The 24,189-nt window shown below is 36.8% G+C and overlaps 3 protein-coding genes across 6 annotated transcripts; 1 reads left to right on the top strand and 2 right to left on the bottom strand.

The window, feature by feature from the left end:
* Positions 1-295: 295 nt before the first annotated feature.
* ube4a (ubiquitination factor E4A (UFD2 homolog, yeast)) lies at positions 296-12,006 on the bottom strand. 2 transcript variants are annotated; one of them, XM_077208451.1, is made up of 20 exons: positions 11,761-12,006; positions 10,981-11,148; positions 10,710-10,886; positions 7,554-7,666; positions 7,297-7,449; positions 6,996-7,155; positions 6,711-6,913; positions 6,418-6,609; positions 5,993-6,326; positions 5,766-5,892; positions 5,149-5,453; positions 4,929-5,061; positions 4,653-4,843; positions 4,471-4,571; positions 3,887-4,000; positions 3,510-3,684; positions 3,117-3,297; positions 2,616-2,763; positions 2,356-2,513; positions 296-1,991 (listed from the first exon to the last, which is right to left on the bottom strand). In XM_077208451.1, the coding sequence occupies exons 2-20, from the start codon at positions 11,105-11,107 to the stop codon at positions 1,856-1,858; spliced, it is 3,228 nt and encodes a 1,075-aa protein (XP_077064566.1). In that variant the 5' UTR covers positions 11,108-11,148; positions 11,761-12,006; the 3' UTR covers positions 296-1,855. The 2 variants fall into 2 exon arrangements, with proteins under 2 accessions (XP_077064566.1, XP_077064567.1); XM_077208452.1 differs by having other exon boundaries at positions 10,981-11,207; positions 11,761-11,965.
* Positions 11,923-15,816, top strand: phykpl (5-phosphohydroxy-L-lysine phospho-lyase). 2 transcript variants are annotated; one of them, XM_077208466.1, is made up of 12 exons: positions 11,923-12,022; positions 12,143-12,261; positions 13,134-13,293; positions 13,373-13,442; positions 13,546-13,633; positions 13,717-13,833; positions 14,113-14,195; positions 14,279-14,504; positions 14,609-14,763; positions 14,891-14,980; positions 15,055-15,185; positions 15,314-15,816. In XM_077208466.1, the coding sequence occupies exons 3-12, from the start codon at positions 13,212-13,214 to the stop codon at positions 15,355-15,357; spliced, it is 1,086 nt and encodes a 361-aa protein (XP_077064581.1). In that variant the 5' UTR covers positions 11,923-12,022; positions 12,143-12,261; positions 13,134-13,211; the 3' UTR covers positions 15,358-15,816. The 2 variants fall into 2 exon arrangements, with proteins under 2 accessions (XP_077064581.1, XP_077064580.1); XM_077208465.1 differs by having other exon boundaries at positions 11,931-12,022; positions 13,368-13,442.
* On the bottom strand, positions 15,623-24,009 carry nherf4a (NHERF family PDZ scaffold protein 4a). Of its 2 annotated transcripts, none has more exons than XM_077208463.1 (11): positions 23,963-24,009; positions 23,045-23,072; positions 22,785-22,849; positions 22,477-22,682; positions 20,516-20,723; positions 18,954-19,090; positions 18,653-18,857; positions 17,765-17,961; positions 17,247-17,441; positions 16,102-16,332; positions 15,623-16,026 (listed from the first exon to the last, which is right to left on the bottom strand). In XM_077208463.1, the coding sequence occupies exons 1-11, from the start codon at positions 23,976-23,978 to the stop codon at positions 15,994-15,996; spliced, it is 1,521 nt and encodes a 506-aa protein (XP_077064578.1). In that variant the 5' UTR covers positions 23,979-24,009; the 3' UTR covers positions 15,623-15,993. The 2 variants fall into 2 exon arrangements, with proteins under 2 accessions (XP_077064578.1, XP_077064579.1); XM_077208464.1 differs by having other exon boundaries at positions 17,247-17,405.
* Positions 24,010-24,189: the final 180 nt, after the last annotated feature.

Here is a 24,189-nt window from a genome sequence, read left to right as displayed (position 1 = left end):
TTTATTGCGTATGTATTTTGTCACCCCTACCGTCACCAAACGGAATTGCAAAAATAGTGACTGTTTTCGCACCGGTTTCTCTGAACGCTCCCATTGGTCGGGGAAACAAATAGCCCCACCCGGAACCCACGACATTGCTTGAGGTAATGTAGCCGCGTCAGGCTGCTCAAACAGCAGTTTTGAATTTTTGGATAAAATTGTCTTGTAATTATTGTGAATTTTAAATTACAATGAATCCCTGAAAGCCTTTGACTTTTACAAAAAAAAAAAAGATTCAAAATTTACACATCACTGCTTTTTATTTTGGAAATTTTTATTGCAATAAACAAGCCATAAGCACAATTTATATATGATTTTAAAAAGTTTAAAAAATAAAATTAACTACAGTGAAGCATGCTGTTATTTGGGGCAGTTCAATTTATTAATTTGACAGAATCATTGATCTAATACCACTATAGAAAGTCCGGTTGTTTTATATTCAAGAGGGACATGTTAGCATGTACATTATATAACTACCGCCTATAATGCTATTAACTCAGGTTCAGTTCAAGTTATTTAATTGTGATTAAAAGAGACAAATGAGTGCATATGCACAGCTCCACAGACAGAAATATGACTACAGGACTTTCTGTTTGCTTTGAGAATTCATGGGGCCCGATTTATTGATTTGATGAGGTCTTGAGCGTATGAGGGAACAAATAATTTAGAAAGACTTAAAACCAACTAACTCACTGAAATTAACAATTCAGTGAAAATCAAAATGCAAATATGCCCTACATAACTTAATGGGTCGGTCTAATGCAACTCTCTCACAACTGAAGCCACTGAGTCGACAGTGTCCTATCAATGTCATATTTTAAGACAAATGTCAGTAGCAAGGGCCATCCACCCAAAGCATTCAGTTTTGCAACAGTTAACAAAAGGGCATGATGTCACTCTTCATGAGAGAAGGTCATAGGGCTGACTCAGCAGTCAAACAAGTCATTACTCGGGACATATTGCGCTGTTAAAAGACAATGGATTCTTGAAAAATGTACAGGAGTATTTTCAAACATTTCAACAAGAGCTCAATATTCTTAACGGGTCTCATAAAAGTGCATATTATAGCAAATGCTTCTTGAGTTTCAAGCATAAAATGTTGATAATGAACAAAAGCACTTTGACAAATGGTCGAGTTCCTGACCAGCCCAAAAATAATCTGACATGTGACTGCCGCATTGTTGAACACAAATGCCTTTAAAACCAATAGGTACAACTATGAAACTGAAACTCTGTGGAATATAATGCTGATGATCTTAGCAACATTTTGTATAATAGTTTAATCTCTTTTGCAGCCAACATTATCCACAACTCCTTCCTTAATACCAAATGAGGCCACAACTCTTCTTCCTTAATATCAAATAAGGTACACTGCTTATATTCTAACTTAAAAAGTTAACAGATAAGCAATGCATATAAAATATTGCATACATATGCATTAAGTCAGAGGTAGGGCAAATGCACTGAACAGGTAAGCAAACCTTATACATGTCATCATCTGTCTATAAACCAAAGTTTCATTTCCCACAGTGAACAGCTTGGAAAGGCAAAATGCAAAAGTTTTAGCTCTGTCTACTGAGATCTCGAGCGTCAGAGAAGTCTGAGAGAACAGATAGCCAAATATGCTACAGTAGTATGGCATTTTGAGATTTGCATTTGACCTTTGAGGAGCACACTAACACCATAAATGCAGACGTGCTCCTCCAAATGTGGTTAAATGTTCTTGTTTCAAAGCGGTATGAAAGAGGCCAGAAACATCTGAATGGCTTAGTCATACAGAGCATGCCTGGGTGCTGGGGGAGGGGAGTAATGTGGTTTAGCCACTGGGTCCCATTTGCTGGTTGCTTTGCGTATGATCAGCAAGCCACTTCATGATCTGTTTCCTGAGCTCTTCGTTAGGCCTTATCTGGTCCATGGTGAGCGGACTGCGGTTGAAAGGGTCTGTCTGGTCACTAGAGCAAAAAAGACAAGACCAACACTGGTATTAGACTTTCACCTAATCAAAATAGCAGCTGTGTTATTGTAAACTTCAACCAAAACTATTAAAACAGTTTTCTGTAAAGCCAAAATAAATAAAATATAAATATAGGTGATGTTACTTTTGCAACTGTTAAAGCACTAAAATGACTAAAACTAAAATAAAAATATTAAAGCTATATATAAATATAAAAAACGAATAAAAAAGACAAAAGCACATAAAATTACTAAAAATGATAAAAGCGAATCCAAAATATCAATAAGCACTATAATAGTATATAAATAATACTAAAATAACACGGTCAATTACCTGTCCGTAATGTTGTATACATGGCTCACCTTAGTAAGTGTCGTGCTATTGTTGAACGGTCCACTGTGACGTTTGAAGAAGGTAGCAGCACCGGATCAAGCATTAAGGTAGACATGATGGGATCCAGGAATTCATCCGGAGCATCAGAGTAGGTCTCCTCCTCTTGCTGATGCCTGTCTGCAAGGGACTGAAGGAGACAAAGAAAACCAACAAGATTACCATAAACACACTCATGATTTCCTAAGAAAGGTGTGCATCTAAGATAAATATGCATAGCGATTAAATCAACCTTAATTTTATCTGCTAGGAGACTAAAAGATACAATCATTTCGCCAGGCTTGTTGATTTTCTTGAGGACGCGGACAGTTTGGCAGAACAGAGTGGGCGAATATGACCTTCCATCCTTTGGGACGGTGGCGCAGAAATTTTCTTCATCTCTGTGGCCAAAAAAGCATCCATAATAGTTTACTTAGTTTAGTTAATACATTATCAAATAAATAAATAAATTCATGCCCGGTTTCACAGAAAAGGCTTAAACCTAGTCCCAGACCAAAATGCATGTTTGACCGGTCTTAACTAAAAGCAACTTGAACTGACATATCTTAAAATATGTCAGTGCCATTGCTTTGTCTCAAGATGCACACCAGTAATGTTTTTTTTTTCTAAGGCACGTTTATAAAAGATACTTAAATGTCTTAATTTAACAAAGGCCTAATTCTGGCTAAATCTAAGCCCTGTCTGTGAAACCAGGCCTGAGAGTAAATGTTAAATATACAAACAAAGAGCCTACCCCAGGTTTAGGTATATAGTACAGATGTCTGACACTAGCTGCTGGGGCTTGAAGTCGAATTCACTGAAGTCTTTCACCTTCAGGGCGCCCATCTTGGGGCCTACCAGATGCTGCAAAAAGTAGTTGAGCATCGAGATGATCCTCTCAGCAAGAAAGGGGTGAACAAAAATACCTTTTATTTCTGGAGGGAAAAATAAATACATTAAAAGTCTTAGTTTCAGTGTTATCTTATATTCTCTAATACACTAAAAGCCAAGTTCTTCTCTCAATAATTACTTCAAACCCTTCTGTTCAGGTCTAAATTGGTCAGGTAGTTTATAACCCCCTAAAAATGAATAATAATTCAGTAATGTTAATATTTGAGTGCATTTGGTTTCTTTCAAACTCTCTTACCAGATGTGAGAAAAGTCAAGGTGCCAATGGTCTCATTTGACATGATGTTGTGGAAGCGACCCAGCTGTCCAAACATCTGCAGACTAGATTCTTTCTCTCTGCGGGCGTCAGGGGCCAGACTGTCCCACTCTCCCCGATCCCTCTCCAGCTGGAGAATTTTGATCTTACTTAAGTACTGGAAGGAACAGATGCATTTGTGAGTGGCACATCTTTAATCTGTCAATTAAATGTTTCCTGATATCAACCATATAGAGGTTAATATATATTAATGTAATTAAACCACCAAGCTAACTTGAACAAACAAATCTGTTACCATCAGTGTAAATAGTTTGGATTTGCACAAAACATAAAAGCAACCTGCCTTTGCAGACAAGTACCTGTATAGCCTCGTCAAGTAGGAAGATGGCATCATTCATGAGGAGATTGAGAAACCTTAGGAAGAGTGGCGGATTCATAGCTTCAAGATTTTTAGAGGCATAATCCGCAAGATGCTGTGAGGAAACAGTTTTTTTTATTTTGTTGATAACACTTTACAATAAAGTCTTATTTGCTAACATAAGTGAACGCATTAGCTAACAAAATAACTATGAGCAATATCATTTTTTACAACGTTGCTAACGTTACAATGCTAACAGATACAACTTTTGATTTGAAGTTTAATAAATTCTGTAGAAGTATTGTTTAGTGTTATTTTATGGTAACTAAAGGTAACAAATGAAACATTGTAAAATGAATGACTTATTTCATTGTGTAATTTAATATTTTTTTATTTTATATTATTTTATATTTTATTTCATATTATATGAGGGTTTTAAAAATATATATACATATTATTTATTGATTGATTCTATGCTGTATGCTTTTCTTTTTTAATTTAATTTAATTTAAGTAAATGTTTAACAAATTTCCAAAGCAACATAACATATTATTTATAATAATAAAATGTCTGCCTGGTTCTCACCTTAATGCTCTCCCTGTAACTCTCTTCTCCCCACATGTACTTTAGAATGGCATACATTGGCCTCCTGTAATTAAACTTCTGCTCAAACTGATGAGGATCACCTGAGGAATAGGCCATAGACAAAATCTTATACAGGCTGTAATAATCAAATTAACAAAATGAAAAAAAACTCAGAAACTGACCAGTGAACTCTATATCCACAAACACTGTAATGAGGGCTTCAGCAAGTTGGGGTGCATGCCGATATGAGCTGAATGCCCTTTGGCGCTGGAACATGATGGGCTGGGTAGCGCTAGATGACAGAGTCTCCATATGGGGCATCACTGCCTCAAGAACCTCTGCCAGCTTTGCCCGCAAATGAGGATTCTTCATTCTGTGAGTAAATATCCTAGAGTAAACAACAAGCCACATGGAATGCACAAAACACGTGAGAAACTCAGCATCACACAGGCTCACACCTATCAACGTTGCCCATGAACACAGTGATGAAGGTCAGGACATGTTCTAAGCTTTCCGCCGAGGACTCCAACACCTCGTCAGCAAAGCGGCGGAGGAATATGAAGAAATCACCCATGTTTTCAGCAAAGAACTCTGTGAAAGAGACAGGAGATTTGGTTTTCAAAAAATTGCAATGACTGCCAAGTTGTTTACTCATAAGGAAAACAAAAACGGGGTTACCTGGCACAAAGCATAGCAGGCTGTTCTCCAGTGCAGGTAAGGGAAAGGTGAGCGGGATGTGTTCAGGGCCCTGGTTGCCCAGGCTGAGCTGAACCAGCAGAGCGGCGCAGGAGGCTTGGAGGTTGAGGCAGTTTTGTAGCATGGCGGGCTGCGTGGTAGCAGCCTTGGTTGAAAGATAGACTGTCATAAGGCGTTCAAACTGTTCCCGTAGCTCTGTGGCTGGGCCTCCACTGAGCTGTGTGTCCCGCCACGTCCCCTGGAGCCGGTGCAGAGACTGATTCATCTTCACCATCTGATCATGCAGTCTGACAAACAAATACCATTAAAACATATGTTTATTTTCTGCAAATCAGTGTGTTTCCAACAGAATGCTGTTTTAGCCCCTGCATCCTCATGACTGGGCTACATATATTTATATCTATATTTTATATTTATATTTTAGACACAAAACATAGTGCCCTGCACCCATTAGTAAAAAAATATCAAAAATTGTATCTGGTGTCTGAATGAATGTGTGTGTGTGTGTGTGTGTGTGTGTATATATATATATATATATATATATATATATATATATTCTATTATAAAATGAAAACGACTCTTTCGTTATGAAGTGTTACCTATGGAAGCCCAGGTACAGGGTAAGTTGTGTAAGGATGAGGTTTTCTGTGAGAAGGCTGTATGATTGGGCAAATTCAACCGTTTTTTGAAGGGGCACAGGTATCAGACATGTCTCCTTGTCCAAACCTGTAGAGGGAAGTATAATTAGTTTAGATGGTTATGTATGAAAAGAATTAAGAAAAAAAGTGTTAGAAGTGTTTAATAACGTGGAGCACAGGTAGTTCACCTCTTGCGTGCACGTTTCTGTTACGCCGCTCTTCCTCACTCAGCTCCTTATGCAAGCAGTACGTGGGGTTAAAGGTCAGGAGTTTGGGGGAGTAGGGTCGAGAAAATGGCTGGCAGAGCTTGAGCAGGGCAGCTCCCAGATTCAAGAAAAACGCATCCGAAGCAAACATTTGGAAGAATATTTCGGGCATCTGGTTTGCCCAGATTTTTGCCCGCCCCATGTTGGCCTGCAGGCAGCCACCCAGCCACGAGAGCAGCAGGTGGCGCGTCTCGCTGGACTGCTGAAGCAAGTTTTTCAGAATCTGATACAGCTTATCATGAAACTGCCCCATGAACTAGCACATGGAAAGACAAGAAACGAAAGGGTTTAGGTGGCTAGCATCATGTCCCAAAGACTGAAAACCTTTTTGTAAATTTTGTGCTCACCTGGTGAATATTCGACTCTTGAACCTTCATTTCCTGTGGGCCGGAGCGAGAAGGATTGAGGAAAAAGCCATGGTTCTCAACCACACCAGGAGTTTTCAGCAGACATGAAATATTCAGGATTGTTCCCAGAAGTGTTTTCTGATACTGAATCCCACTGTTAGGATCTTTGGGCTGACTATGCTCCATTAAAACCTAGGATCAGAATATTATCATCCAAAAATATTTCAGATCTGTTTGAAAGGAGACTGCAGGTATCAAAATGACATTAGCATTACTGAGCATTGCAAACAAACCTTAGAAATATCCTTTTGCCGACAGAAGTACAGGAGAATTTCCAGGTAGGAATATAGCAGCAGCTGACAGAGGTCTAAGTCTTTGACCCGGCCTTGGAAAATATCAAACACTGGCACCATAACCTCCCCGAAGGTCCGCACCTCTTGGTCAGCCAACAGAATAGCGATGACCTCATCCAAAAACTCCACAACTTCCTCAAACTCTGCAAAGACCATGACACAAACAAATGGAATCAGTTCAGGACCTTCAAACATATCATATGACAAATCAAATGTGACACTTACGGGCTCCTCTCACAGCCTCCAGCAACAGGTCCAGAAGCTGCTCATAAACATTCTGACTGATGTAGATCTCTGGGGTCAACAGTACCGTGCGGGCATTGGACAAAGTCAGGTTTCTGCAGCGAACAGCATATGACAACAGCTTCTCCGGGACTTTAGTGACCTGTGTTGTTTTGAATTACATTAACACATTGAATCAGTCACAAACAGTGAGTAGGGGCATAAACAGTCTAATGAGCAGACACATTTCATTCTTTTGGCACAACCATATAGGTCGACAATGTATAGAGTCTGGAGAAGATACCTCCTCCTTAGCTCTCTGGTAGCAGGCATAAAGGTATGGTATGGCACGTTTCTCCCCAGCATCACGATCTGCTGAGAGATTCACTACACTGCAGGAGGTCATGTAAATGAGATGGTTACCTGGCTCTTGCAAAAGCAGCCTGTTGAACAAAGCCTGGAGGGGGCAAATGAAGGAATATCATAATATACGTGGGAATGTCTGTATACACTGTATATTACACAAATTTGGAAAAGAAAGACACACTTAACATGTTGTACCTGCTCTATGGTGTCCATGTTAAGCCAGTCCTGGCCATCAAGATCAGCGGCCATTTCCTCAAGGTATACACAGCGTGGTGGGATGCCATTACCACCTCTTAGACTGGGGTCACCTGGAAAGATATCAACCAACATGGATCATTAAAACCACAATATCTTAATACAACAGTAAATACATTCTTGGTGCATATTATGAACTCACATATTCAAAACCATTTAAAAGTTTAGGCTCAGTAAGATTTTTCTTTTGAAAGAATTCTCTTATGCTCATAAGACGATATATTTGATTTTTTTTAAAAACGCAAAACAGTAATATTGTGAAATATTGTTACAATTAAAAATAACTGTTTTCTATTTTAATATATTTTAAAAAGTATTGATTCCTGTGAAGGCAAAGCTGAATTTTCACCATCATTACGTCTTCAGTGTCACATGATCCTTCCGAAATCATACTAATATGCTGATTTGCTGCGCAAGAAACATTTCTATCAATGTTGAAAATAGTTGAACATACGAATAGTTAAACTTTTCATTTTATTTTTAAAATCTTTAATGAAACCTTAAATAGAAGGTTAAATCTTTTGTAACATTATATATGTTTTTAATCTCACTTTTGATCAATTAATTGTGTTCTGAGGAAAATCATTATATTCTTTCTTACTGTACCAAACTGACAATAGTGTAGAATTAAGAGCTATAAGTGGCTCAGACATCACGTTTTCAGAACGCCTCTTTCAGCATGATTCACACAAACTGTGTCAAAGATTTGAATAGCAAACAGACTAGTGCAATGGACAGTAGATAGATGTAGAGGAAAAAGATAAAGGCACAAATTAAAGCAACAAAAATTACGTAATGGGCCAAACTGCAGTGGATGAGGTCATCTGCAGCACTGCCTGGAAACTGCATGTCATTGTGATACGATCACCTAAACTTAGATCATCGAGAAATTAGTAATTTACTATAAACAATCTAATGTTCCTTTCTTCCCAAACTATCTAGAAGTACACTTGCATGAAATGGACCACTTACAGAAAGCATCTCAAAAGTAGTTATTCGCAACTGGTAGGTCAACATGACCCAAAAATGGTCACTTCTGATAGCGTCATGGACAGCAGAGGGAAACAATGCTACATGCAAATAATAGCACAACTTAAAAAAATAATTATATTTATCAACTCTTAAAATAAAGTGAAAATGTGTTGCATCCAATTATAAATAATTGTGTAGCTATATATATATATATATATATATATATACACACACATATATGATATGGTCATGGACATCAGGGGAAAATGCTATTAATAGCACAAATTTTAAAATAAATCTTTTTAAGAGGAAGTAGAAAATGTTTTGCATTCAATCAAATAAAACCAATATGAAACAATATAAAAAGCTAGCTAAATTAAGCAGATGCAAAAATAAAGCAGGATAAGAGAAACAGTCATGCTATATTTTTAGCTGCACTGACAACTCATTTATGATCACGTGTTCCACAAAGATTTGAAGCAGCACAACTGTTTTCAACACTGATAAAAATACTAAATGCAATGCTTTTTAAGCACAAAATCAGCATATTGGAATGATTTCTGAAGGATCATGTGACACTGAAGACTGGAGTAATGATTGCTGAAAATTCAGCTTTGCTGTCACAGTAATAAATTACATCTTAAAATACACTCACCTAAAGGATTATTAGGAACACCATACTAATACTGTGTTTGACCCCCTTTCCCCATCAGAACTGCCTTAATTCTACGTGGCATTGAATCAACAAGGTGCTGAAAGCATTCTTTAGAAATGTTGGCCCATATTGATAGGATAGCATCTTGCAGTTGATGGAGATTTGTGGGATGCACATCCAGGGCATGAAGATCCCGTTCCACCACATCCCAAAGATGCTCTATTGGGTTGAGATCTGGTGACTGTGGGGGCCATTTTAGTACAGTGAACTCATTGTCATGTTCAAGAAACCAATTTGAAATGATTCGAGCTTTGTGACATGGTGCATTATCCTGCTGGAAGTAGCATCAGAGGATGGGTACATGGTGGCCATAAAGGGATGGACATGGTCAGAAACAATGCTCAGGTAGGCCGTGGCATTTAAAAGATGCCCAATTGGCACTAAGGGGCCTAAAGTGTGCCAAGAAAATATCCCCCACACCATTACACTACCACCCCCACCAGCCTGCACAGTGGTAACAAGGCATGATGGATCCATGTTCTCATTCCGTTTACGCCAAATTCTGACTCTACCATCTGAATTTCTCAACAGAAATCGAGACTCATCCGACCAGGCAACATTTTTCCAGTGTTCAACTGTGGAATTTCGGTGAGCTCTTGCAAATTGTAGCCTCTTTTTCCTATTTGTAGTGGAGATGAGTGGTACCCGGTGGGGTCTTCTGCTGTTGTAGCCCATCCGCCTCAAGGTTGTGCGTGTTGTGGCTTCACAAATGCTTTGCTGCATACCTCGGTTGTAACGAGTGGTTATTTCAGTCAAAGTTGCTCTTCTATCAGCTTGAATCAGTCGGCCCATTCTCCTCTGACCTCTAGCATCAACAAGGCATTTTCGCCCACAGGACTGCCGCATACTGGATGTTTTTCCCTTTTCACATCATTCTTTGTAAACCCTAGAAATGGTTGTGCGTGAAAATCCCAGTAACTGAGCAGATTGCGAAATACTCAGACCGGCCCGTCTGGCACCAACAACCATGCCACGCTCGAAATTGCTTAAATCACCTTTTTTTCCCATTCTGACATTCAGTTTGGAGTTCAGGAGATTGTCTTGACCAGGACCACACCCCTAAATGCATTGAAGCAACTGCCATGTGATTGGTTGATTAGATAATTGCATTAATGAGAAATTGAACAGGTGTTCCTAATAAACCTTTAGGTAAGTGTGTATTAAATAGAAAACCGTCATTTGAAATTGTAATAATAAATTTTGTTTTATTATATTTTTGATCAAATAAATGCAGCCTTGATGAGCATAAGAAACTTACTTTTTACTTTTACGACCTCAAACTTTTGAACGGTAGTGTATATTTATGATTATATAGAAAACTGTGTAAACACTATTCATTTCACAATCAGCAAATACTTATAGATAATGGGACATGTAGTTCTCATAACAAGTAGTTGTTTAACACTCACTGTTGTCCAGAGTGATGAGGAAGATCCTCTGGATCATGTGGTTGACGTTGAGCTGCTCGCAGAGCTCCTGTCGTGAGCGGAAAGATCGGCTGATCTCTGCCACCGAGTCATCATTTTCATCGATGCTGTCAGACACAGAATTTTCTGACTCAGACTGGCTCTCTCCTGAATCTACAGCTGTAGGAATAAGCAATTACAAAGTAGCCTACCATCAAATTAATGTTATCCTGCAAGTATAATGGCAGAGCAATGCTTATTACCAAAACCTTACATTGTTGCTCAGCTTGATCCCGTAGCTTTTGGCCAGATGCAAACTGTTTTGCGTCAGCGAGTGAACTGAAGAGTGCTGCAAAGGGGTTTTTGGAGATGTTCTGATTGTTATTGCCCTGGTCTGTCATTTCCCTGGAGCACGTCCTCCATCAACAGGTGTATTTATAGCCTGGGGGGGGTAGTGAATTACATCGAGCATCTAAAGTCCCAAGACCAGCCGAGATCCATCTAGGTAAATCATAAAGTCTTCTATGCTCATTGCAGAAGGGTTTGCCTATATGAATGGGACACTGTATATTTAAGAGCCAAATTATTCCCTTTTTATACTCTTATGATGAGTCACTAATAAAAAAGAACTAATTAATTAATCTGTGGGTCATGTTTAAGCAACAGGAGAGCAGAAAACAGATTAAGTGACCTCACAATAACCAACTTGACAGTATATTAGGGTCAAGTATGCTAACTTGCTACACATACGTGTCATATTAATCGCAGTCAGGAAATCAGACTACAATAGACAAACACTCAGTGGTCTAAAAAATGCGTAATGAATGTAAACATTGATAAACATGAGTTTAATAGCTGTCAAAGACACTCACTGACAGATCTCTTTACTGACTGCCAGGTGTCTTAATCTAGCTGAATAACTAGCAACGTGCTTAGCAACTGACAGCGCGCTGTTAATGCTGCTCATACACAGCAACTCAAGGCAAAATAAAGTTAATAATACATTGAAAAGCTGAAATACATTGATATATATCAGTGTGGATGCATGCCATACCTAGTTTTGGGTTGAAATATGGAAAATCTGATGTGGTTCAGTAATGCAGCTCCAAATCGTACTCGGTGTGTGACGTCATCCGAAATGGACGATACACTGTCTGGTTTTTTTGGTTTTGTTTTTTTTTCTGCAGTTCAAAGTCTTCTCATTTATCTAGGGTGTACACAGTCAGTTGTAGCAGAAGACGAAACTGTATCGTTGGAATGGCTCAGGAAGTTTTTCACAAAGACGAAACTCTGCAAATGCGGAGGAAGCTGATTGGGTAAGTTGGATCAAATATTACACGTCGCGCTGTTGAGGCCTGGTGTTGTTTGTAATTATAATAGCCTAGTGCCCATTTTAGAAGAGTTCTGATTAAATACTCTTCCCAATATCTTTTCAGAGACTCCTGCAGACTCTTTTTCTCCCATGATCCCGTGAAAATATTGAGAGCACGGGGTCAATATTTATATGATGAGAATGGCATGCAGTACTTGGATTGCATTAGTAATGTTCAACATGGTAAGAACATTTTTAAATTATGTCATGCATGCTTATATGGGTATCTTAAGTGTCATTCAATTTTAAAAATGTATATATAATTCCTTGTTAACTTATAAAAGTAGTCTAAAAGCTTTTATTAAATAAAACATCACATACTATAGGCTACTGTTCAAAAGTTTGGTGTCAGTACGTTTTTGAATGAAGTCTCTCTCACCAAGGCTGCATTTATTTGATCAAAATACTGTAAAACAGTCCTATTGTGAAATATTATTAAAATTTTAATTTTTTTTTATTTTAGCACATTTAAAAATGTCGTTTATCCTTCAGAAATAATTCTAATTTACTGATTTGGTGCTTCTAAAACTATTTTTTTATTATAAGTGTTGAAAAAATTTGTGCTGCTAAATATTTTTGTGAAATTGTTTTTCTTTGATAAATAGAAAATTTGAAAAGACACTGTTTATTTGAAACAGACATCTTAAAAAAATTATAAATGTCTTTGCTGTCACTTTTGAATTTTGAATCCATTCTTGCTGAATAAAAATATTTCTTTCTTTCTTTGAGTCAAAAAGTCAGAACACATTTATAATAGTAGTCAGAACACATCTAGAAATGATGACTGAAAAAAAATGTTTATTTGTAATGCAAATGAAGTATATTTCTTGACTCTCCTACAATGTTTCTACTTCTACGCTTATACCATTGTTAATGTTCCTGTAGTAAAACTATGATAAATTGTTATAAAATGAATGCTTATAGAAACATAATCAGCTCTTGTCATCATCCCACTGAATCTTAAATAGGCTTTCCAGAGCACTACAGGAAGTGTCAAGTATCATGATTTCAAATCACAGAAACATGATGACACTTAATGCATCTTGTCTTTGCAGTGGGACACTGTCACCCCAGCATCACTCAGGCCGCGGCAGCTCAGATGGATCTTCTAAATTCTAACACTCGATTCCTTCATGATAATATTGTGCAGTATGCAGCTCGGCTGGCAGCCACACTGCCAAATAAGATTTGTGTCTTTTATTTTGTCAACTCAGGGTAAGTAACTCTGTTTATTCAGTTTCAAATAAATATTCAGTGAAATCTTATATAGATACTGTCTTCTTCCAAAGTTCAGAGGCTAATGATCTTGCTTTGAGACTGGCCCGCCAGTATACCCAACACCAGGATGTCATCGTGCTGGATCAGTAAGATTTCAAAATGTGAAATTTTGAACAATTCTGATTCTTATATCAACAGGTAATGGCTACATCAGACTTATTTTCATGTCGTCTTTGCCTGCCTCTTCAGTGCATATCATGGACATGTCACCTCACTCATCGACATCAGCCCGTACAAGTTCCGTAAACTAGAGGGACAAAAAGAATGGGTTCATGTGGTGCGTACAGGACATGCAAACATCTTTTTAAACCAGTAATTAAGACTTTTTGCTGCATATCATACTTTCTTGCATATCTACAGGCACCTCTCCCTGATACTTACCACGGTATTTACAGAGAAGATCATCCTGACCCAGGACAGGCTTATGCAGACACCGTGAGAAGTCTAATTGAAGAGGCACATAAGAAAGGCCGCAAGGTATGGTGGAAAAAATCAGCCATTAATGGAAAGTTAAATATTTTTTACTAATATATACTGACTATCCTACTTAAATTTATAGTTCACCCAAAACACTCACCCTCATGTTATTCCAAACCTCTTTCGTGTGAAACACTAAAGATGTTTTTTAAAAGTGATTTTTTGTCCATAAAATCAATGATGTCCAATGTTATCTTAGTTTGTAATGACATTAGGGTTTAGTAAATGATGGAAGAATGTCATTTTTTATGATGAGCTGTCCCTTTAATTTGTCCACAGATTTCATCTTTTTTTGCTGAATCTTTACCCAGTGTTGGTGGCCAGATCATTTTTCCAACTGGTTATTGTAAAAGAGTAGCAGAGTAAGTATTTTTGTAACTTTTGTTGAGATTCTCCTTTTTATTCAGAACCTGCTGAATGAAGCTGCTTGTTTTTTTCCCCTCAGATACGTTCATGAAGCAGGAGGGGTTTATGTGGCAGATGAGATTCAGACGGGCTTCGGTCGTGTTGGGAGTCATTTCTGGGCTTTTCAGCTTGAAGGTGAAGACTTCTGCCCTGACATTGTGACTATGGGCAAACCAATGGGCAATGGTCATCCGATTGCATGTGTGGCCACTACAAAGGAGATAGCTGGTGCTTTTACAGCCAATGGTGTGGAGTACTTCAACACAGTGAGAACCATTATGCTTAGAAATGATTTTGTGCTAATGAATGTAGCTTTTACATCCTTTGTAAAGTGAGTTTAAGTAATATTTAACCTTTTTATCCCATGCAGTTTGGTGGTAACCCAGTATCCTGTGCCATTGGTCTGGCGGTGTTAGATGTGATAGAAAAAGAAGACCTCAGAGGCAATGCTGTGCGTGTCGGAGATCATCTTAAACAGCTGCTCCTTCAGCTTCAGACTAAACATCAACTCATCGGAGATGTGCGGTAAGTATGAAATGCAGAAAATAAATTTTAACTGAGACCTCATCAAAATAAATACTGATACTGTAACATCATGCTATAATCTCAAAGACGAAAATGAACAGATGTGTCTTCTGTTCTTTTTTTGCAGCGGTGTTGGTCTGTTTATAGGTATGGAGCTAGTCAAAGACAGAGTGTCCCGAAAACCAGCAACAGAAGAAGCAGCATATTTTGTTCGAAGGTACTGACAATTTCTCTTCTTTCTCAGCTTTTTGCGTTTATCTGATAACCAAATGCACTTTCTGATTTGTTCAGGCTTAAAGAGGAGCGTATAGTTATTAGTACTGATGGACCATGGGACAGTGTCATCAAATTCAAACCTCCAATGTGCTTCAGTATGGAGGATGCTGAAAGAGTCACTACTTGCTTAGACCAAATTCTCAGAGGTTGGTAATAATTTAACAGTTAATTTAGCATGTGGTAACATAGTCTGACTCTGCAACTACAATAATTTTGTTTAAAAATAATAATAATTAAGTGATTTATAATTAACTATGTGTCTTTGGACTTACAGAATTGGAGGATACCCACCAAAAAGAGAACTGTGGAAAAAATTAGGTTTAAAAACATTCTGAGAAAAATGTATTAATGTAGTGCATAAAGCAAACATTTTACATTTGAAAATGTTTTGAAGTAAATAATCTTCATATGATTTGCATTCTTGAATATAAATCTGTTTATATTAAACATTCAGTTAAAATACTGAAAGGTGAAAATGTACTCATGCTACACATTTCATTGAATACTTTTGAAATAAAAGGTTTAATATTAACATGAAACCACACCTCTATTATGCAAGTTTCCAGAATGAGGTGTAAACAAATAAAGAGTTTAAGATTTAATTTCATCTTTTATACTTTACAGTCATGCAACAATATAAATCACTTTGTGTAAACCTAATTGTTCACAAATACTCTATAGTCTCTGTATAATGCTTTATATTACATTCGTTCTCAAATATGTGTTGTGACTGTATTAAATAATGACACTAATAATAAATGTGGTTATTGACAAGCAGATTTGCTTTTTTCTGAAAAACATGTTTTCCCCTTTGTCACTATCTTTGCAAGACATAAGACAATATTCGTAAGTGTGTGCAAAGCATTTGAAATGGCTTTTTTTAAAAGAATTAAAATTTTACAGAAATTGATTAATAAGTTAACAAAATTAATGTTTTTACCTCATTATATTAATTCATACAAAATCGTCTTGTGAAGCATCTGGAACCTGTAAAACAATGTTTAAATTTTAAAAATAATCCTAAAATTACTAAATTCATGCATGTGTGTGAGTGGGTCTCACCTTGTTTGAACTTAAAGTCTGGCTGGTTTTGAGATCTGAAGTCTGTCTGGTGTTTCTCAGTTTCTCATATCCTATTCCCTCCACGACTAGCAGCCTGAGAGGAGTTCCTCCCTCTTTTATCAGCCTCACTACTTGGTCAAAATACTCTTCCTCCACATTCTGTCCATTCACCTCTACCACCACATCCCACTCACACAGCCCAGCTCTCTCTCCTGCACTCCCCGCCATCACCTATAGACAAGAAGGAGAATTACACACATATCAGTTTTTCATAGAGTTGGGAAAGCATATATTTATTTAAATCTGTAGTCTGTCATTTTTTCAATGTTAAAGCTCGAATTTTAATTCTTAGGTGAACTATTCCTTTAATATGCAAAGACAAATATAAGTCAAGTTATTTTCTCTGAAAGTATAAACATTGTGGTGATATCAAAACGTTATTCTTTTTCCCAACCCTGTCTTAGCCAATGGCATGAGTCTGGGGGCAGGACTATCATCTGCCCGAACAATGACATATGAGGCGCATGCTCAATGAGACTTGTGTGAAAACATTGTGTCATTTATAGAGTGCTGCAGGGATGATATGAAACGAATTAGCATTTTAGCACTTCCGGTTCAATTGTCCTAAATACAGTGGGTTTTTTTTATAGGTTTGTGGTTAAATGCCTGAAATAGTTTTTTGCTACAACATAAAATACATTAGTAATGCCCCTTAAATTTTTTTAAAAATCTTTATCTTGAAAAAGGCATTTGCTAACAAGTGTCTAATTGGGACAAAAGAACCCAGAAAGCAACATAGTGTCAGCCCAGATCCGGGCCACATCTGGTGCATGACAATATGTTGCTGTCTGGAAAGTTGTCGATGATATTAAACGTCATGCTTCAAAATTAATAAAAGTTGTGTTCTTTTCATGATGAACAAAACATGTAATAATTATAAACTTGTGCTGGTCACAGAACTTCTTTTCTGCAATAATCCAAAAGTCAAAGGAAAAATCATATTGGGTATTTGTCAAGGGAAACAGGGAGATGCTAACTTCCTGGTTAGCCTACAAAATTACATCATTACTGCTGAAATTTAAATGAAGATTTAAGACATTTAGCAGATCTATAAATAAAATTTTAACTAAACTGAGAAACAGTACCTGGCCGATATACGTCCCTGGCTTATTTTGAACACAGCCTAGGTTGAAGCCAAATCCCGAGCCCTCTTTTTGAAGCACACAAAGTCGAGGGTGTGCTGGATTTTGGTGTCCCTCATGATGTAGTGGGGGAGGTTTAGGGAACTGTTCCCTTTTTGGAATCTGGTCTTCATAAAACAGCAGTGGAGAAATACCCAGCTGAAGTGGATCAAATAACAGACACCTTCTCAGTGATAATTCTAAGCACTACTGCAAGAATAATGATTCCTATGCTATGTAGGTCACAGCGACCCCACCCATTCCCTGGGGTCCATGTCTGTTCCACACATTTATGATTCATTTAATTATAAAAACACCTGTTTCGAATGTGTAGCATAAAAATTAGGAGAATGAACTTAGGCTCTTGGTTAGCCCTCGGGGTCAAATGTCTTCAATCAGAGGTAAAATATGTTGATTTAGCAACTGTTCGTTTAGCAAGTGTGCTCTCTGTATGAGCATGTGCGTATGCGTGCATTAAGCACCTGTGTGTAATAGTCTCTGCCTGCGATGGAGATGGTGGTGAGGGTGACCTGCTGGCCGCTTTGCCGTATTTTGCTGACGATGCCCTCATGCTCTGCATCCTCCACCTGCTCCCCGTTTACCGCTAGCACAAGCTCTCCATCCTCCATTCCTGCAGTCTCAGCTGGGCTACAGGGGTCGATCTCTCGTAATACATGAGCTATAAAGTCAATATATCACAAAGTGATGGAAATATACTGAAATAAAATGTCTACAGTGTTTCTGGCTAGTATTGGCATTTGACTACTAAAACAGGGATTTAAAAAAATATTTGATGCCGACCCCCACAAGATTGCGAGGGACCCCCTTCCTAAAATATTGGCAGCTATATATTTAAAATAAAAATTTATATTTCAAATAAAGACCCATTTATATATATATATATATATATATATATATATATATATATATATATATATATATATATTACAATGTTTAAAATATTATCTGGAAAAATATTCTCTTTTTCTACCCACCAATTAGAGTATGTTGGATGTATAAACCTGAAGAGAAACATAAAACTATGGATATCAAAAATAAAATAAATAACAAATATCACATGATGTCCAACCAGTCTTTGGAATCAAATAATGTCAAATTCTGTAAGTTTTAACATAATTATTTACTGTATTTCATTCTTACTTTATTAGTAATTAAATATTTATATAAATATTTATTAATTCTATGATAGAATTAGGCTATTTAATATTATTTATTTACTATTTATTGTAATATTTAGCCTATATTATATTTGTAAATTTAATATTTAGTAAAATTTCAAATTACAAAAACTTTTAATAGTTTTAGTTAATAATAACTCGGTGATTATGAAAGAATCAGTGATTTCTTACCAATACGTCCAGATCGTAACTTCTCTTGCCTTAAGAGGAACCCGTATCCCTGTGGTCCTTGAGTCAGGTGTACTGTTTTTGGTCTGTAGGGTAGATTATGAGTTTCGGCGAAAGCAGGAATTATGGGTAATCTCAAGCGATTATAACTCTCTTCACTCCTGCTGTCAATTACCAAGACAGTCACATGGTCCTCACATTTCTTTACCTGATGGAACAAAGTGGAATCAAGAAGCTCTAGACCTAAAACTGAAAATATTTGAGATTACATTGTAATGAAGGTATCACATATGACTACACTTACCATTTTTGACAGCGCTGCATATGTCAGTGCTGAAATCATGACTCCATTGATCCAGATTAGCCTGTCTCCATTCTGGACTCCTGCTCTCTCAGCTGAACCATCACCCACTGGACTGAGACGATAACGGCCTCGCTCACCTACTCACATATTGAATGAACCAGAAGAACTGTCCACAATGATCCATGTATAGGCCTACATACACCATGCTAAAACATTTCATGAAGATGTGCATCAACTACTTTTTTTTACCATCTCATCTCGTCAAGTTCTTCATTTAGTAGGCTATACTTCGACATCTATCTATGTATCTATCCATCCATCCATCCATCAGGCTGAAGGGTCCTTAATTGATTGGTTCTTGTCTGCAGCCAAAGTTTGATGTTAAACATTTAAATAGTAGGTCAGGTCAGTGTTTGCTGTAGCAGTTTGCAGCAAGCTTTTTTTTTTTTTTTTTGGTGTTGCCATGGTATTTTTGTCGCAGAATTAGCGAAATTCTCATCGTTGCTGCGACTTTTATTTATGGTTTGCAACAAGGAGCTATTTTGTATATATTTAATAGCAATGTTTTGAAGATTTTTTTATTTTGGGCAATTTAACTCTGGCACTGGTTGGCCACGCCCTGCCGTGGTCTCACTATGGGTCTCACGTTAGCGCTCAATGCCATGAGCCTGCGCACTGACACAGCAGTATGAATGGGGGAAAAGGTTATCAGGGTCTGTCTAGCAACTATGAATAATATAGCGAGCTGTCTGACTGGAATGCCGGTGATAGCCAAGTCCGTGCTGCAAAATATCCAGAGTAACATTGATCAATTATTAAAGCAGACCTCCTCTAAATCCGATATGGTGCATCATATTGATTTTTAATCTGGATGATCTGTTAATATAATGTTTATCAGAGCTTGACAGACAATTATTATATTGTAAGACAATATTAGACAGATCATGAATGTATATGTATAGGCCTACATATATTCTGTATGTCCTAATCTGTCGTAATTTATGGGTGTCCACATTAATTTTTTTTTAAAAATATGCATGATTTTTGTGAAAAATGGGGAATTTTGAGGGTGGTCCTGTAGAGATTTTCAAAGGGAGGGGTTTGGTCACAGTGCTCTGCAACCCTCCATTTTCCACAGCTCCGCTTGTATAGATCGGCTATACGTGTAATTTCATATATGCTATTTATTCAGCAGCAGTATGTCTTACATGGCACATCTGCGTGTCTGTGTGTGTATTGGCAGTAGCAAGTCTCTGTACTTGCTCTGAAGCAGCAGCAAAAGCTGTGTAGCAGATCTATTCCGCCAATACCAAATAGGCCTACATTAACATTGTCATATCCATTACCATGCTAAACTCTAGTCATGATAGAAATGTTTTTAGTGCTTTTATGTTTTTTAGATAGATTCTGTGCCCTCTTTTTTGAAAAGTCTTGATAAACTAAACTTGTTATGTGAATAAAATTGTACAAATCTTAAACTAGTCATCTTAAATTAATAAATGTAAAAATGTCATCAATCTAAGTTTTAAATATATTTAGTGCAGTAGCAAAAGGAGCAGTACCTTCAATGGGAATGATGCTGATGCCTAAGCCGCTGCCAGGCTCTTTAGTGATGTAACATAACCGTGGGCGAGAACAGCCCTCTATGGGATGGTAAGCTCTAGCGAGCAACATGAGGTCTCTTCCCTCCGAAACTGCAGACTCATAATCCTGAGCACTCAGCACTAACAGATATAGTTTCAGCCCAGACGCCTGCACCTTCAGCACCACCTGAAAACAAGACACAATGTTTACACTTTATTTTGAGGTGTCATTGTTACAGTGTAATTATATATTTAAGTACTGAATAATATTAATTAACAATATGTACTTATAGATCTAGGGTTAGGGTAGGATTAGGATTTGGTTGAGGTTTAGTTTAGTTGCATGTAATTATGCATAATTTACTGTTATTATGGTAATTCAAGTAAAGGTAACATATGTAACAAGGACACTGTAATTTAAAGTGTTTCCGACACAAGGTCCAGACAAGACTGAGTATACACAGTATACAGTAAACACTTTACAGTAAGTTCTCATTATTTAAAGCATTAAGAATAATATTAACTAACAAAAGCAAACAATTTGTTACAATATTTGTTAATCTTTGTTATCTGTTCATTGTTAGTTCATGTTAAGTCCATTAAATAATATTAAAATAAAGGTTAGTTAAATACAACATTAGTTAAATACATTACTTAAAATGAACTAACAACAATATTTCTACAACATTTATTAATCTTAGCTAATGTGAATCTCAACATTTACTAATATATTTTTAAGATCAAATCTGTTAATATGTTAATGCACTGTGAACTAACATGAATGTGAACATTTTACTTAAGATTAATAAGGGTTAATACATGTGTATATTCTGTTATGTTCAGAGAGTCTTGTTTGCTTTGTTTCTGTTTCCTGCCTGCCTTCCTTCCTCATTAGCCTCCTTGATTAGTCATTTTGTTCAGCTGTTTACTAATTAGTCCCCTTTGTTTGTTCCATGTATTTAAGTTCTAATAAATTATATTTATAAATTCTGTAGTTATATTATATTTACTTAATTATATTTAATTAAGTTATATAATAAATTAGTTGTTACGGGACGTTGTAGTGGAATCACGAGGAAGACGACGAGGAACAGGAGAACGGGAATTTATTAAAAAAAAAAAACTCAGGAGTCAATACACACGTCATACATCAACGAGAACGGACAAGGAATAGGGAGAAACAGAGGGCTTAAATAACAGAGGGACACAAAGGAGCATAATTGGGGCACAGGTGACATAGATGAAGATAATTAACTAAACACAGGTGAATTAACGAGGAGCGGGAAAATTGAATAGGACTAAACCAAAACACTAAGAAAAAGGGGAAAACACAGAGTCACACTGTAACATTAGTAAATGTTAAAACTAATAACATGAAATTAATAAATATAATTTTATTAATAAATGCTTTGTAAGTATTTTTCATTGTTAGTTCATGTTAAGTAATGTATAGTTATCTAATCTTAAACAAATTGAACCTTTTTGTATAGCGTTACTGGTATGTTCAATAAAAAAAATATTATATAACTGTTAATTTTGCAGGATGAATATTGTTATAAAATATGTGAACATTGAGAGTCTATTGTACCTTTATGAACATAATGATAGTGTTGTTGTTTTTTCACTACATGTCTGGAATACTTGATTCTCATTGGTTATTCATGTAATATTTCCATAATATTTGTCGTCGGCCATGACATTTTGTTGGAGTTTTGTAGTTATTGAAAAATTATATACAATTCAAAAAATTCAAAACTTATTTGTGTTCCAAATCTCACGTTTGCAACAAACATGATGGTGAGTAAATAATGACAGAATTTTTGAGTGAAGTCTCCCTTAATGCTGCACATCTACTTGCCAGTATCATTTGTATTTCTGTGTCTGTGTGTTTAATTCACAGAATACAAAGGTCTCATGTTTGCATAAGGAAGTGCTCTCACAGTTGAGTGCTCCTTGTCATCCACAAAGTCCTCATTGACCTCCAAAACACGGTCCCCCTTCCTCAGCCCAGCCTGCTCTGCACTGCTCCACAGTTCCACCTGCCGCACCACATGTCCCCTGCAGCCAGTCTCCTTGCTCAGGTAGAAGCCAAAGCCCTGACCCTCCTCCCGCTTCAGAACACACAGCCGCGGATGCACATCAGGCTCTGGGGACATTTAATCCAGCATGTCAAATCTCTTTGTCTTTAAGCCAGTTAATGATCTATCAGTTGCTGATTGGATAAAAATTATTAAGGAAGTAGCCTAACCTTTGTCATCTGAGATCACTAAAGCAGGGTTGTCAATCCCTTCTTTTGGGTTAAAAGTGAACTTCCTGTGGAAAACATTTGCACTGTGCTGTAGATATTTTTTATGTAAACAAACCAAAACTAAAAAAATGTAGTGACTGCAAGGTAAACCAGATTCATTAAGAATGTCTCAATGCTTATTGTTGTCAGTTAGCACATGTAGGAAAGGGTGTAAAATTAGGTCAAAAGGTCACATTTAAAGATCATTCTGAAGGACTTACTTTGGTAACTCTGGGGCATCCACCGGATCTGTAATAGTAAACAATTAAAATATATTAATAAAAATAAACCATGCCTAGAAAAAATGTACAAAAACTGTCACGGGGTGGTACCTTTAAGGTACTAATATGCACCCTTTAGGGGTAAATAAGTTACAAAGGTGCAACTTTTACCCCAGTGACAGATTTTATACCTTTTCTTCTGAGAGTACTCAAAATATCATGATGTGTTTACTTTTAAAGACAAGTGAAAGAGTCTTCAATACAGTTTAATATTAACCATTGTCCAGTGGCGTGTGACTGGCAACCAGAAACTTGCTTATTTGCAGAAGACAAACTATTTTCGTGAAATACTTAAATGGAAGACATTAAGCCTTTCTAAAAATGTTCTGAATAAACATGAAGGACACAATATTTTATTTTACTCACTTCCGTTCCATAGATTCAAAACCACAATACAGTTCCTAAACAGGGCTTTGTTTTTTTACAATACTTGCCTGCGAGATGCACTGCAAGGACCGAGCTGTTTTACATTAAAATAAGACTCAGTTTACCTTCACAGAAATATGATTTAAAATCACACAGTCAATCTGTACAAAATGCTGACAAGACTTGAGGTCAGAGTTCAAAAGGAAAATCTTTAGCTGACTGGATTCAGTGCTTATTTTTGTCAGTACTTTTAGTTTAAAAACTTAAAAATATATATATTTGCACAGAGGTAATGAAGAAATCATGAATTTGGTTTTAATAGTGTGCATCAAAAGAATGTATATAAATATATATATAAATATGACACTGCTAATATCACACATATCCATCTATCATTATTAATACACTTTTTGTATATCTAAGCATCTCTAAGATGTATATATATATATATATATATATATATATATATATATATATACAGTCGTAAATTACCTGTGGTGACTCTCATGATCCTTCTGAGCCCTGGGCTTCTTAAAGAGTGCAAGGTACACATTTAAATGAAGCATTACAATGCTTTTGTCAGAATGGCTCCTCCTTGTTCCACCAGGAGATTAATATTTAATCTCAGGTTTATGAGACAACTACCATCATCAGATGAAGGAAGTATTACATAAACAACTGTAATTAAGACAACCGACTACAAACTCCCCAAATAAGCT

This window comes from Siphateles boraxobius, unplaced genomic scaffold, assembly GCF_051911475.1.
Source record: "Siphateles boraxobius isolate OS27281-9 unplaced genomic scaffold, OSU_SipBor_1 6, whole genome shotgun sequence".
NCBI classification, from domain to species: domain Eukaryota; kingdom Metazoa; phylum Chordata; class Actinopteri; order Cypriniformes; family Leuciscidae; genus Siphateles; species Siphateles boraxobius.
This window is presented reverse-complemented; position numbering and strand designations above follow the sequence as displayed.